General features: G+C 33.3%; 1 protein-coding gene across 1 annotated transcript in view; it reads right to left on the bottom strand.

The window, feature by feature from the left end:
• LOC137878098 (dachshund homolog 2-like) overlaps positions 1 to 12,616 on the bottom strand; it is a 40,370-nt gene that overhangs the window by 17,611 nt on the left and 10,143 nt on the right. Inside the window, exons 6-9 of the mRNA XM_068718214.1 lie at positions 8,561 to 8,661; positions 7,597 to 7,744; positions 7,213 to 7,380; positions 5,827 to 5,892 (exon numbers count right to left, since the gene is read on the bottom strand). Coding sequence (XP_068574315.1) covers positions 5,827 to 5,892; positions 7,213 to 7,380; positions 7,597 to 7,744; positions 8,561 to 8,661 — 483 coding nt within the window. The remainder of the gene's footprint in view (positions 1 to 5,826; positions 5,893 to 7,212; positions 7,381 to 7,596; positions 7,745 to 8,560; positions 8,662 to 12,616) is intronic.

Genomic DNA, 12,616 nt, shown 5'->3' with positions numbered 1-12,616 from the left:
ACTATGACTGTTTTTTCACTTTTTCGACATGCTATACTATGACCGTTTTTCACTTTTTTCGACAGGCTATACTATGACTGTTTTCAACAAGCTATACTATGACTGTTTTCGACATAATATACTATGACTGTTTTTTGACTTTTTTCGACATGCTATACTATGACCGTTTTTCACTTTTTTCGACATAATATACCATGACTGTTTTTGACAGGCTATACTGTGACTGTTTTCGACATGCTATACTATGACTGTTTTTCACTTTTTTCGACAGGCTATACTATGACTGTTTTTGACATAATATACTATGACTGTTTTTTCACTTTTTTCGACAGGCAATACTATGACTGTTTTTGACATAATATACTATGACTGTTTTTTCAATTTTTTCGACATGCTATACTATGACCGTTTTTCACTTTTTTCGACAGGCTATACTATGACTGTTTTCAACAAGCTATACTATGACTGTTTTCGACATAATATACTATGACTGTTTTTTGACTTTTTTCGACATGCTATACTATGACCGTTTTTCACTTTTTTCGACATGCTATACTATGACTGTTTTCGTCATAATATACTATGACTGTTTTTTGACTTTTTTCGACATGCTATACTATGACCGTTTTTCACTTTTTTCGACATAATATACCATGACTGTTTTTGACAGGCTATACTGTGACTGTTTTCGACATGCTATACTATGACTGTTTTTCACTTTTTCGACAGGCTATACTATGACTGTTTTTGACATAATATACTATGACTGTTTTTTCACTTTTTTCGACAGGCAATACTATGACCGTTTTTCACTTTTTTCGACATGCTATACTATGACCGTTTTTTACTTTTTTCGACATGCTATACTATGACCGTTTTTCACTTTTTTCGACATGCTATACTATGACTGTTTTTCACTTTTTTCGACATGCTATACTATGACCGTTTTTTACTTTTTTCGACATGCTATACTATGACCGTTTTTCACTTTTTTCGACATGCTATACTATGACTGTTTTTTACTTTTTTCGACATGCTATACTATGACCGTTTTTCACTTTTTTCGACATACTATACTATGACTTTTTTACTTCTTTCAACATGCTATACTATGACTGTTTTTACTTTTTTCAACATACTATACTATAACTTTTTTTTTTTTTGTCATACTATACTATGACTTTTTTACTTTTTTCAACATGCTATACTATGACATTGTTTTTACTTTTTTCAACAAACTATACTGTGACTTTTTTACTTTTTTTAACATGCTATATTATGACTTTTTTACTTTTTTCAACATGCTATACGATGACATTTTTTTTTACTTTTTTCAACATACTATACTATGACTTTTACTTTTTCAACATATTATACTATAACTTTTTTTTACTTTTTTCAACATGCTATACTATGATGTTTTTCTGAACTTTTTACAGACTATACTATGACTTTTCAACATACTATGTATGACTTATTTTTATTACATCTTATATTTTGACCTTTATTGGCACACTATACTATAACTCCTTCTGACATACTATACAATGGCATATTTATCACATATTCTACGATGATCTTTTCATATTTTACAACTTGTTCATGGCAGAATAGTAACCCTTGAAAATACAGATATGCTATGTCAGCATATCTGTATTTTTAAGGGTAACAATTTTTTTTTATGACATACTAAATTAAGCTTCACTCACCATCCAAAATGCCCTATTTTTCCACTTCAGAACTATGTCCTTACTTTCCGTTAAGTGTCCTCACTTACTTCAAATATCTTTACCTTCCACATGCCACTACTTTACAAAATGTCAACTGTGTCGCTTTTCCAAAAAATGTCTTTACTCTCCAAAACAACTCCCCCTTTTCCAAAAATCTCCTCACCCTCGAGGCTTTACAAGTTTTTTTCGACATGCTATACTATGACCGTTTTTCACTTTTTTCGACAGGCTATACTATGACTGTTTTTGACAGGCTATACTATGACTGTTTTTGACATAATATACTATGACTGTTTTTTTACTTTTTTCGACATGCTATACTATGACTGTTTTTCACTTTTTTCGACAGGCTATACTATGACTGTTTTTGACATAATATACTATGACTGTTTTTTCACTTTTTTCGACATGCTATACTATGACCGTTTTTCACTTTTTTCGACAGGCTATACTATGACTGTTTTCAACAAGCTATACTATGACTGTTTTCGACATAATATACTATGACTGTTTTTTGGCTTTTTTTCGACATGCTATACTATGACCGTTTTTCACTTTTTTCGACATGCTATACTATGACTGTTTTCGTCATAATATACTATGACTGTTGTTTCACTTTTTCGACATCCTATACTATGACTGTTTTTCACTTTTTTCGACAGGCTATACTATGACTGTTTTCGTCATAATATACTATGACTGTTTTTTCACTTTTTCGACATGCTATACTATGACCGTTTTTCACTTTTTTCGACAGGCTATATTATGACTGTTTTCAACAAGCTATACTATGACTGTTTTCGACATAATATACTATGACTGTTTTTTGACTTTTTTCGACATGCTATACTATGACCGTTTTTCACTTTTTTTCGACATGCTATACTATGACTGTTTTCGTCATAATATACTATGACTGTTTTTTGACTTTTTTCGACATGCTATACTATGACCGTTTTTCACTTTTTTCGACATAATATACCATGACTGTTTTTGACAGGCTATACTGTGACTGTTTTCGACATGCTATACTATGACTGTTTTTCACTTTTTTCGACAGGCTATACTATGACTGTTTTTGACATAATATACTATGACTGTTTTTTCACTTTTTTCGACAGGCAATACTATGACCGTTTTTTAACTTTTTTCGACAGGCTATACTATGACCGTTTTTTACTTTTTTCGACATGCTATACTATGACCGTTTTTCACTTTTTTCGACAGGCTATACTATGACCGTTTTTTACTTTTTTCGACATGCTATACTATGACCGTTTTTCACTTTTTTCGACATGCTATACTATGACTATTTTTTACTTTTTTCGACATACTATACTATGACTTTTTTACTTCTTTCAACATGCTATACTATGACTGTTTTTACTTTTTTCAACATACTATACTATAACTTTTTTTTTTTTGTCATACTATACTATGACTTTTTTACTTTTTTCAACATGCTATACTATGACATTGTTTTTACTTTTTTCAACAAACTATACTGTGACTTTTTTACTTTTTTTAACATGCTATACTATGACTTTTTTACTTTTTTCAACATGCTATACGATGACATTTTTTTTTACTTTTTTCAACATACTATACTATGACTTTTACTTTTTCAACATATTATACTATAACTTTTTTTTACTTTTTTCAACATGCTATACTATGATGTTTTTCTGAACTTTTTACAGACTATACTATGACTTTTCAACATACTATGTATGACTTATTTTTATTACATCTTATATTTTGACCTTTATTGGCACACTATACTATAACTCCTTCTGACATACTATACAATGGCATATTTATCACATATTCTACGATGATCTTTTCATATTTTACAACTTGTTCATGGCAGAATAGTAACCCTTGAAAATACAGATATGCTGTGTCAGCATATCTGTATTTTTAAGGGTAACAATTTTTTTTTATGACATACTAAATTAAGCTTCACTCACCATCCAAAATGCCCTATTTTTCCACTTCAGAACTATGTCCTTACTTTCCGTTAAGTGTCCTCACTTACTTCAAATATCTTTACCTTCCACATGCCACTACTTTACAAAATGTCAACTGTGTCGCTTTTCCAAAAAATGTCTTTACTCTCCAAAACAACTCCCCCTTTTCCAAAAATCTCCTCACCCTCAAGGCTTTACAAGTTTTTTTCGACATGCTATACTATGACCGTTTTTCACTTTTTTCGACAGGCTATACTATGACTGTTTTTGACAGGCTATACTATGACTGTTTTTGACATAATATACTATGACTGTTTTTTGGCTTTTTTCGACATGCTATACTATGACCGTTTTTCACTTTTTTCGACATGCTATACTATGACTGTTTTCGTCATAATATACTATGACCGTTTTTCACTTTTTTCGACAGGCTATACTATGACTGTTTTCAACAAGCTATACTATGACTGTTTTCGACATAATATACTATGACTGTTTTTTGACTTTTTTCGACATGCTATACTATTACCATTTTTCACTTTTTTCGACATAATATACCATGACTGTTTTTGACAGGCTATACTGTGACTGTTTTCGACAGGCTATACAATGACTGTTTTCGACATAATATACTATGACTGTTTTTTTTTACTTTTTCGACAGGCTATACTATGACCGTTTTTTACTTTTTTCGACATGCTATACTATGACCGTTTTTCACTTTTTTCGACATGCTATACTATGACTGTTTTTTACTTTTTTCGACATGCTATACTATGACCGTTTTTCACTTTTTTCGACATACTATACTATGACTTTTTTACTTCTTTCAACATGCTATACTATGACTGTTTTTACTTTTTTCAACATACTATACTATAACTTTTTTTTTTTTTTGTCATACTATACTATGACTTTTTTACTTTTTTCAACATGCTATACTATGACATTGTTTTTACTTTTTTCAACAAACTATACTGTGACTTTTTTACTTTTTTTAACATGCTATACTATGACTTTTTTTACTTTTTTCAACATGCTATACGATGACATTTTTTTTTACTTTTTTCAACATACTATACTATGACTTTTACTTTTTCAACATATTATACTATAACTTTTTTTTACTTTTTTCAACATGCTATACTATGATGTTTTTCTGAACTTTTTACAGACTATACTATGACTTTTCAACATACTATGTATGACTTATTTTTATTACATCTTATATTTTGACCTTTATTGGCACACTATACTATAACTCCTTCTGACATACTATACAATGGCATATTTATCACATATTCTACGATGATCTTTTCATATTTTACAACTTGTTCATGGCAGAATAGTAACCCTTGAAAATACAGATATGCTGTGTCAGCATATCTGTATTTTTAAGGGTAACAATTTTTTTTTATGACATACTAAATTAAGCTTCACTCACCATCCAAAATGCCCTATTTTTCCACTTCAGAACTATGTCCTTACTTTCCGTTAAGTGTCCTCACTTACTTCAAATATCTTTACCTTCCACATGCCACTACTTTACAAAATGTCAACTGTGTCGCTTTTCCAAAAAATGTCTTTACTCTCCAAAACAACTCCCCCTTTTCCAAAAATCTCCTCACCCTCAAGGCTTTACAATTCAACTTGGTCTTTAAGCACAAACACACAACTTTAAAACACAAATATTCACACTTTTACACACCGACATGAGCTCAATGAAATATTTCCACACACTCACATGTGTGTCTGATAAGGTGCACACATCAAAGGGAGGCCACAGTGTCTCTGTGTCTGCTTAATGTCTCCACTAATCTAGCCTGGGCCTCAACACACACACACACACACACACATATGCCTACCATGTGTGCATGTGTGTGTCTACAAACTTGTAACTCTGCTTTGAACACACGTGTATCGTGTCATATCTGTTAATATGTGGTGTGTCTGTGAGTGTGTGTGTGTGTGTGTGTGTGTGTGTGTGTGTATATCAGCATGAGTTTGCCACTATGAGTGTATCTGACTGTGTGTTTTATGTTTTTTGTAATGTTTTATGTGTGTGTGTGTGTGTGTGTGTGTGTGTGTGTGTGTGTGTGTGTGTGTGTGTGTGTGTTTTCAGGTACCTTGTACAGCGCCGTTGTCTTGCTGGTTTCCATTAAGTTCAGGTTTATCCTCGGCTACAGCAGCGTCTGGTATGAAACACAAAGACAGGACAGAGTCAATAAAAAAACGAAGCGCACATTGTAACTGTGTGCAGCTCAACAACAACATTGGATTTAGAAAAAAACACCACAAACAAGTATTTGTTCAGAGAATTAGACATGTGGAAGGATAAAGTGATTCATTGTATTAAATGATTCAGTCTGTTTCTGTAATTAATATAACTTCTCAGTTAGGTCAACATAAATAAAGTGATGGATTTTACATCTGGACTTTTCAACTCTAGATTTATTGGAAATGTCTGGATCACACAAGTCTGAAACAATCCTACGAAGCCACCAATGGAATGGACTCTAATTCACAAAGTGTAACACTAATATTAATCGTTATCGGGTTGGGAACCACTGAGTCAGTTTGTTTCTCTTGATGTGAATTGTCAGAACACTTCAACTGAGCAGTACAAATAATGCTTTGACATTAAAAACCTCCTTTTCTTCACAACAAATTCACTGTTTTCTAAAACATAAGTATCTGTTTTTATTATTATTAGTGAGTAATAGAGATTAATATGATTTCTTAAAATGATACAGCACCCAAAATAGGTTGAATAACAACTTGAGAGGTGGCTTTAAAATGTTTTTGTAGAGTTGCAATCACAGACTGTTTATAAGAAGTGGACATATTCATCGTGACCGATGTTTTGAAACCTTGAGTTCGGTGATTTGGCCGTCACCATCTTGGCTTCTTTGCAACCAGTAAACAGGAAGTGACCATATGTGGAGTGTGGAGGAGTGACGTAGAAATGACGTAGAAATGCCGTATACGTATCTGGTAGAGACCTGTCAATCACAGTAAGCCCCGCCCCTAAAGCATCCCCTGCTTTATGGTCTGTTTGACTCTAAATGGGCCATAATGTACTAAATGAACATCATGCTGTATTGAAACTAGAGATTGAGACCATAAACTCATGTTTACAATGTTTACTGAGGGAATAAATCAAGAGAGAAGTAGAGTCATTTTAGACTAGACTTCTAAACAACCAGAGGAGTCGCCCCCTGGTGGACACTAGAGAGAATGCAGGTTTTACACTTCCGCATAGCTTCACTCAACAGAACCGGAGGTTTGCTGCCTGGGTGCAACAAATAAATATTTATATTATCGCTTAATCTGCAGATTAATTGCGGGCTATTTAGTTTAGGGCTATAAAACTTAAGAAAGTGCAAAAAATGTGCACAATGTGTTGTCTTCAAATGTATTGCTTCGTCTGACCAACAGTGTAAAACCCCAAATATATTCAATGCACTATCAAATAAGACAAAGAAAAAGAGAAAGCCAAGAGCCCGTGGTACCGTTCTTGTTGTTGTTGGCGGCGTGCAGAGGCTCAGGAGACGGGGAAGACGAGGACGAGTGCTTCAGAGCGCCCTCCACTCTCTCCCGCCTCTTGGACTCAAACTCCAGCGCCTCCTGCAGCTTCCTCTTGGCCTTCTTCTCCTTCTTCAGACGCTTCTGGATGGAGGCTGAAGGAGGACGACGAGACAGAGATATACGATTACGAGTGGAAAAAGTCCCAGAAGTCATTTTAAATTTTTGCCATTTGTTTTTGGGTTCCTACATGAGATAGCCGAAGCAACAACAGCTAAAAATAAAAGACAGTTTTATGTTCTGGACGTTCAACAATAAATGTGTCTCCTCATCATTGTTCAAATGTGTGTTTTATCGTGTTAATCTCGAACCTCGGCTCTGTAGTTCGGAGGTGAGCTGTCGTTCAAGACTCTCCCTCATCTCTCGTTCTCTGTAGAGCTCCATCTTCAGCTCTCTCTTCTCCGCCTGGATCTGTTTGTCCTGAACCCGGGAGTTCTCCACCGCCACCTTCAGCAGGCCCTGATAGGGGACAGGAAGTAGGAGGAGGACGAGGAGTGTGGTTACGGGGGAAATTCACCTTACAAAGACAATCAGTTGTAACATGTGCGACAATATGCAGACGATGAAGCTGAATTTGTCATGTCAAATTTTGAGCATTATTTTGTGAAATTAAAAGTCTTGATGGAATCATGTTTTAATGTCTTCTGTTTTAATATAATGCATCTTTTACTGTATTAATGAATACGTCATGAGCACTGCAGTCCAATAACAACAGTACAATAATAAGTTTAACAACATGACTGGCACAGTTGTGTTTTTTGGACTCATATGCCAAAATTTACAATAGTAGGTTTCAAAAGAGTATTTTATATGATATGAATATAGGAAGTATACAAGACATAATCCACTGCTAACATATAAGTTATGTCATTTTTAATGCTGCTTGTTTTTTGTCCAACAGGAATCATTAGTGATCACAATGTTTTTTTTTAACATTTTAATTTTTATTGTACATCTCTACTATATATAACGATTGCTGCTTGTTTATTTTTATTTTCTCTTATTTTATTCATTGTTATGCAGCAGAACAGTTTTTTGTATGTGAAAACCTACTTGGCAATAAACCTGATTTTGATTATTTGTCATCATTTACATCATATAACCGGCTTTAAAAAGATAAAGAATGAACCTGTAATCAAACATGATCACAATAAATACTGTGATGTGATATAATATTGATGTTGTATCTTCAATAATACTCATTGATGATATTGTACCAGAGCAGTAAGACATTGATACATATTGAATCCTCTAGATAATAACAGGAGACCTTACCTGTATGTTGGTGAGTAGGGTCTCCACTGACGACAGGCCGTCAGCGAATAGGAACGGAGCAGGGAAGCCAGGGGGCAGGGCTTGAGCCAGCGAAGACTCTTCTGGGAAGAATTAAAAAACATTTATAACTTTATTCTTGACTTTTTATGTGGCATTTTTTGTGACTTATGGCAATTTTTATGTCACGTTTTATGACATTCTGTATTATGATTTATTTTTATAGCATAATATACAATGACTTTTTATATGACATAAGATACTATTACATTTTTTATGGCACACTAACTTTTTTTCTGACATTCAGGAATAATTTTCTTTCTCTTTTTGTGACATACTAGAACATTTAATGACATACTAGTCAGACATCACATTATACTTTTTATATTACATTTATATGACATTTTTATGACATGCCGTACTTTGACTTTTTGGGACATTTAGGCGATATAATATACAATACAATATACCTTTTATGAGGTTTTTTGTGACATACTGTACTGTTAGTGTTTATATAACATTTTCATGTAATTTTTCCTTTTTCATTTTGATGACATACTATACTATGAGCTTTCACCAACTTTTTGTCATGACTGTTTTGTGAAATACTATACTAGGACCTACTGTATGGCCATTTTTATAATAATAAAAGTAGCCCCTAAACAAAATAAAATAATCTAAATAACTACAAACTACGTTTTCGTCATGGTAACAGTAATATGCCTCTGTGATTATATGTTTTCTTTATGTTTTGTAAAAAATACAACTAATCATTACTACTTCAATTTCCTGTTATTTAGAATTTATCTGCTGAGAGTTCATCGATGGTTAGCTTAGCTACGCTAGCTGTAGTTTAGCATTTAACAAACAGAAGAGAGTTGCATCAACTTTCTCACTGAACTATCAGTGGGTGTGTTTCCTAACATGTCAAACACGAGTGTGTGTCATTTGAAAAAAAATAAATAAATAAAATGCTTTGGAGATGTTTTCCATCAGCGATACGCCGTCGCGAGCTTTGAGTGAAGTTTATGAAATGTTGATGTTTACTAAGGTATGAGAGGCAACGAAGCAGCGTCAGAGAAATCAATTACACACACACACACACACACACACACACACACAAGAGGTCGTTAGTATTCAGACAATCGTGTGCGGTGCTAATTGGCAAGGATTAAAGACATCCTTGATTTGTGTGTGTGTGTTCATTGGGAGTGCGTCACAGTGTCTGATCAGCCCTTAATGCCTAACTCACTGACAACTGGGTTAACTCTGCTGTGAAATTAACGCTGATTAAGATGCACTCTAACACACACAAACACACACACACACACACACACACACACACACAATCCCCTATCTGCCACTTCATCCATACACGCCTTTACTCCACCTTTCCTCCCTCTCGTATCTTTCTTTGTCACCTTTTCTCCACTTTCACACGTGTTTTTTTTCCTCATCTTCATCTTAACAACGTTCATCACTTTCTTTTTCCTTCCGCCCCAATTTTCCACAACGTTATCCACCTTTTTTAATATCCATTTCTCTTCCCGTCTTTCTTGTTTATTACCTTCCCTACTTACGTTTTCCCAAAATAATTCCTCAAATTACCTGAAATTTGCATTCCTACTTTAACTTTAGGTCAAGTCCATACAGCCATATATATATATATATATATATATATATATATATATATATATATATATATATATATATATATATATATATATATATATAAAGCAGCCTTTTACAGTAATCATACTATAATGATTTCATGTATTCCTTTGCAGTCTGCACTATTCCACTATCATCTTACAAATGTCAATATAACTTTTTTAATATTTCTTATTATACACTGTATAAACGTTATTTTTTACATATATGTATATGTTTGTTTTGTCAACCATTGTTTTTAGCTGAAACTATATTTCTGTGCGAGCAATAAAAAAACATGACTTTAATTCCTTCTGTGTGTTCACATACTTGGCCAATAAAGCTGATTCTGATTTATTTTTATTGCCCCAAAATCACCAATTTGCCTCAAAGGGCTTCTTTAATCTTTCCACTGTGATTTTATTTCCTGTTTTTCTTTTCTGAGAGCGTAGTGGAGGACCGGGATGAAAGGAGTGAAAACTGGGATGAAATAAAAAATAAATAAAAAAAACGGAGGAGGAGAGATGAGGGAAAGAATACGGAGAGGAAGGAGGGAGCGTTTAAAAGGATTAAAAAAAGAAAAGGGAGAGAGGAGAGGATTACAAAACATGAGGGGAGGGAGGAGTAGAGACTGAGAACAGGAGGAATGAATAGTGTAAGGTTTTAATGAAAGTCAATGCTTTTATTTTGAAAAAGCAGACATTTTTAGGAGGATGTAAATTATGCGAATAAATAAATAAAAGTTACATGAAAAAAAAAAAATGTCATGCCAATTAATGAAAACTGAACCTGGACATTTGATTAACTTCCACTGGACACAGATTCAAAATGAAAACAGGTTCGGGTCGCTCTCCATCCCAAACACGGGTTCAGAGGATCCTGTGGTCCCACTACAGTAATCGCTCCTCTATACCTTCCAGATGGAGGAGGAACATTTCCTCGCCTGGTATTTTCCCCGGAGAAGAGCAGTAAACGCGTTCTGTGTCTGAGCGGCTTTTATGCGTTTTCTAGTTATCAAACGTGAACTTGAAATACCTCCAACGATAGTTCGAGTACGCCATCTTTGACGCTCAGATGAGTACTAATACTTGTGAGCTGTAGTACTTTGTTGTGCTGTTGTCAGGTATAACTCAGGTATAAACATCTGACCTGAACTAGACATTAAACACAAGTTAGCCACCTTTACATGATTCAAATCTGGAACACATTCATGAGGTTATTAGAGTGATCGGTTTAAAAAGATATTTACACAAAGACTTCTTCAGCTGCCGTATCTCTGTACATTACATATTTCAATATTTCAATATATTTAAAGACCTCCGATGGTTACATTTCAAATATTTGTCAGAAAAAAAACACACTAAATAAGCAGTTTTTTTTCTACGTTGGTCTGTGAGATAATTTATCAAAACAATATCTCCCCACTATATATATATATATATATATATATATATATATATATCGAGATATAAAATGATATCGTCTAAGTTGATTATCAGAAGCACATACTAAATGAAGTATTTAATTCACACAAAAAACCATGTGGTTATTTCATGAAGACTATTGAATTACCAGAAAACAAGCTATAACGTGTAAATATACATACATATACGTATATGTATATATATATATATATATATATATATATATATATATATATATATACACACACACGCATATATATACACACATATATATACATACGTATATATATATATATATATATATATATATGGGCAAATCTTCTTGACGTTCAATGAAGAAGACAATATGATTATTACAAATTGTTATTATTTAAAAGGTACATATATACATATATATCTATACTTTAACAAAAATAAGAATTATATATATATATATATACTTTTTAAATAATAAGAATTATTATATATATACTTTTTAAATAATAAATAATAAAATAAAAAGTATTTAAAAAAACAATAATAAGTTGTAATAATTATATTGTCATATTTATTGAACGTCAACGTTTTTTGTCAACACACGGCAAACTGTATGCAAAAAAAAAAGCACAAAAGTAAGAGTCTGCATTAAAGTCTGACTGCACCAAATGTGTCCCGTGTGTGTAGTAGTATTGCTGTGTACAGTACGCACACTTTGTACGCTAAGATACTCAGTATTCAGCATTGATCTGCTGCTGCAGGTCGGAGAATAAAACGTCCTTCATTTTGTCTTGAAACAAAAAGTTTCATATTTGATTGAAGAGAAAGTCGGCGACATTTGAACGCTGTGACCCTCACAGAAGAGGAGCCGATTAATTCCTCTCCTCCTTTAAGAGGAGCAGACTATTGATTGGTTAAAGAGAAGCTTCTCCTCTGCTGACGTCGGCGGCTTCAGGAGCTCCGACCAAAAACACGACGTGTTGTAAGAACGGAAAATACAGAGAGAGTG

This window comes from Cebidichthys violaceus, unplaced genomic scaffold, assembly GCF_023349555.1.
Source record: "Cebidichthys violaceus isolate CVI_PGR_0920_01 unplaced genomic scaffold, fCebVio1.0.p SCAF_228, whole genome shotgun sequence".
Taxonomy (NCBI): Eukaryota; Metazoa; Chordata; class Actinopteri; order Perciformes; family Stichaeidae; genus Cebidichthys; species Cebidichthys violaceus.
This window is presented reverse-complemented; position numbering and strand designations above follow the sequence as displayed.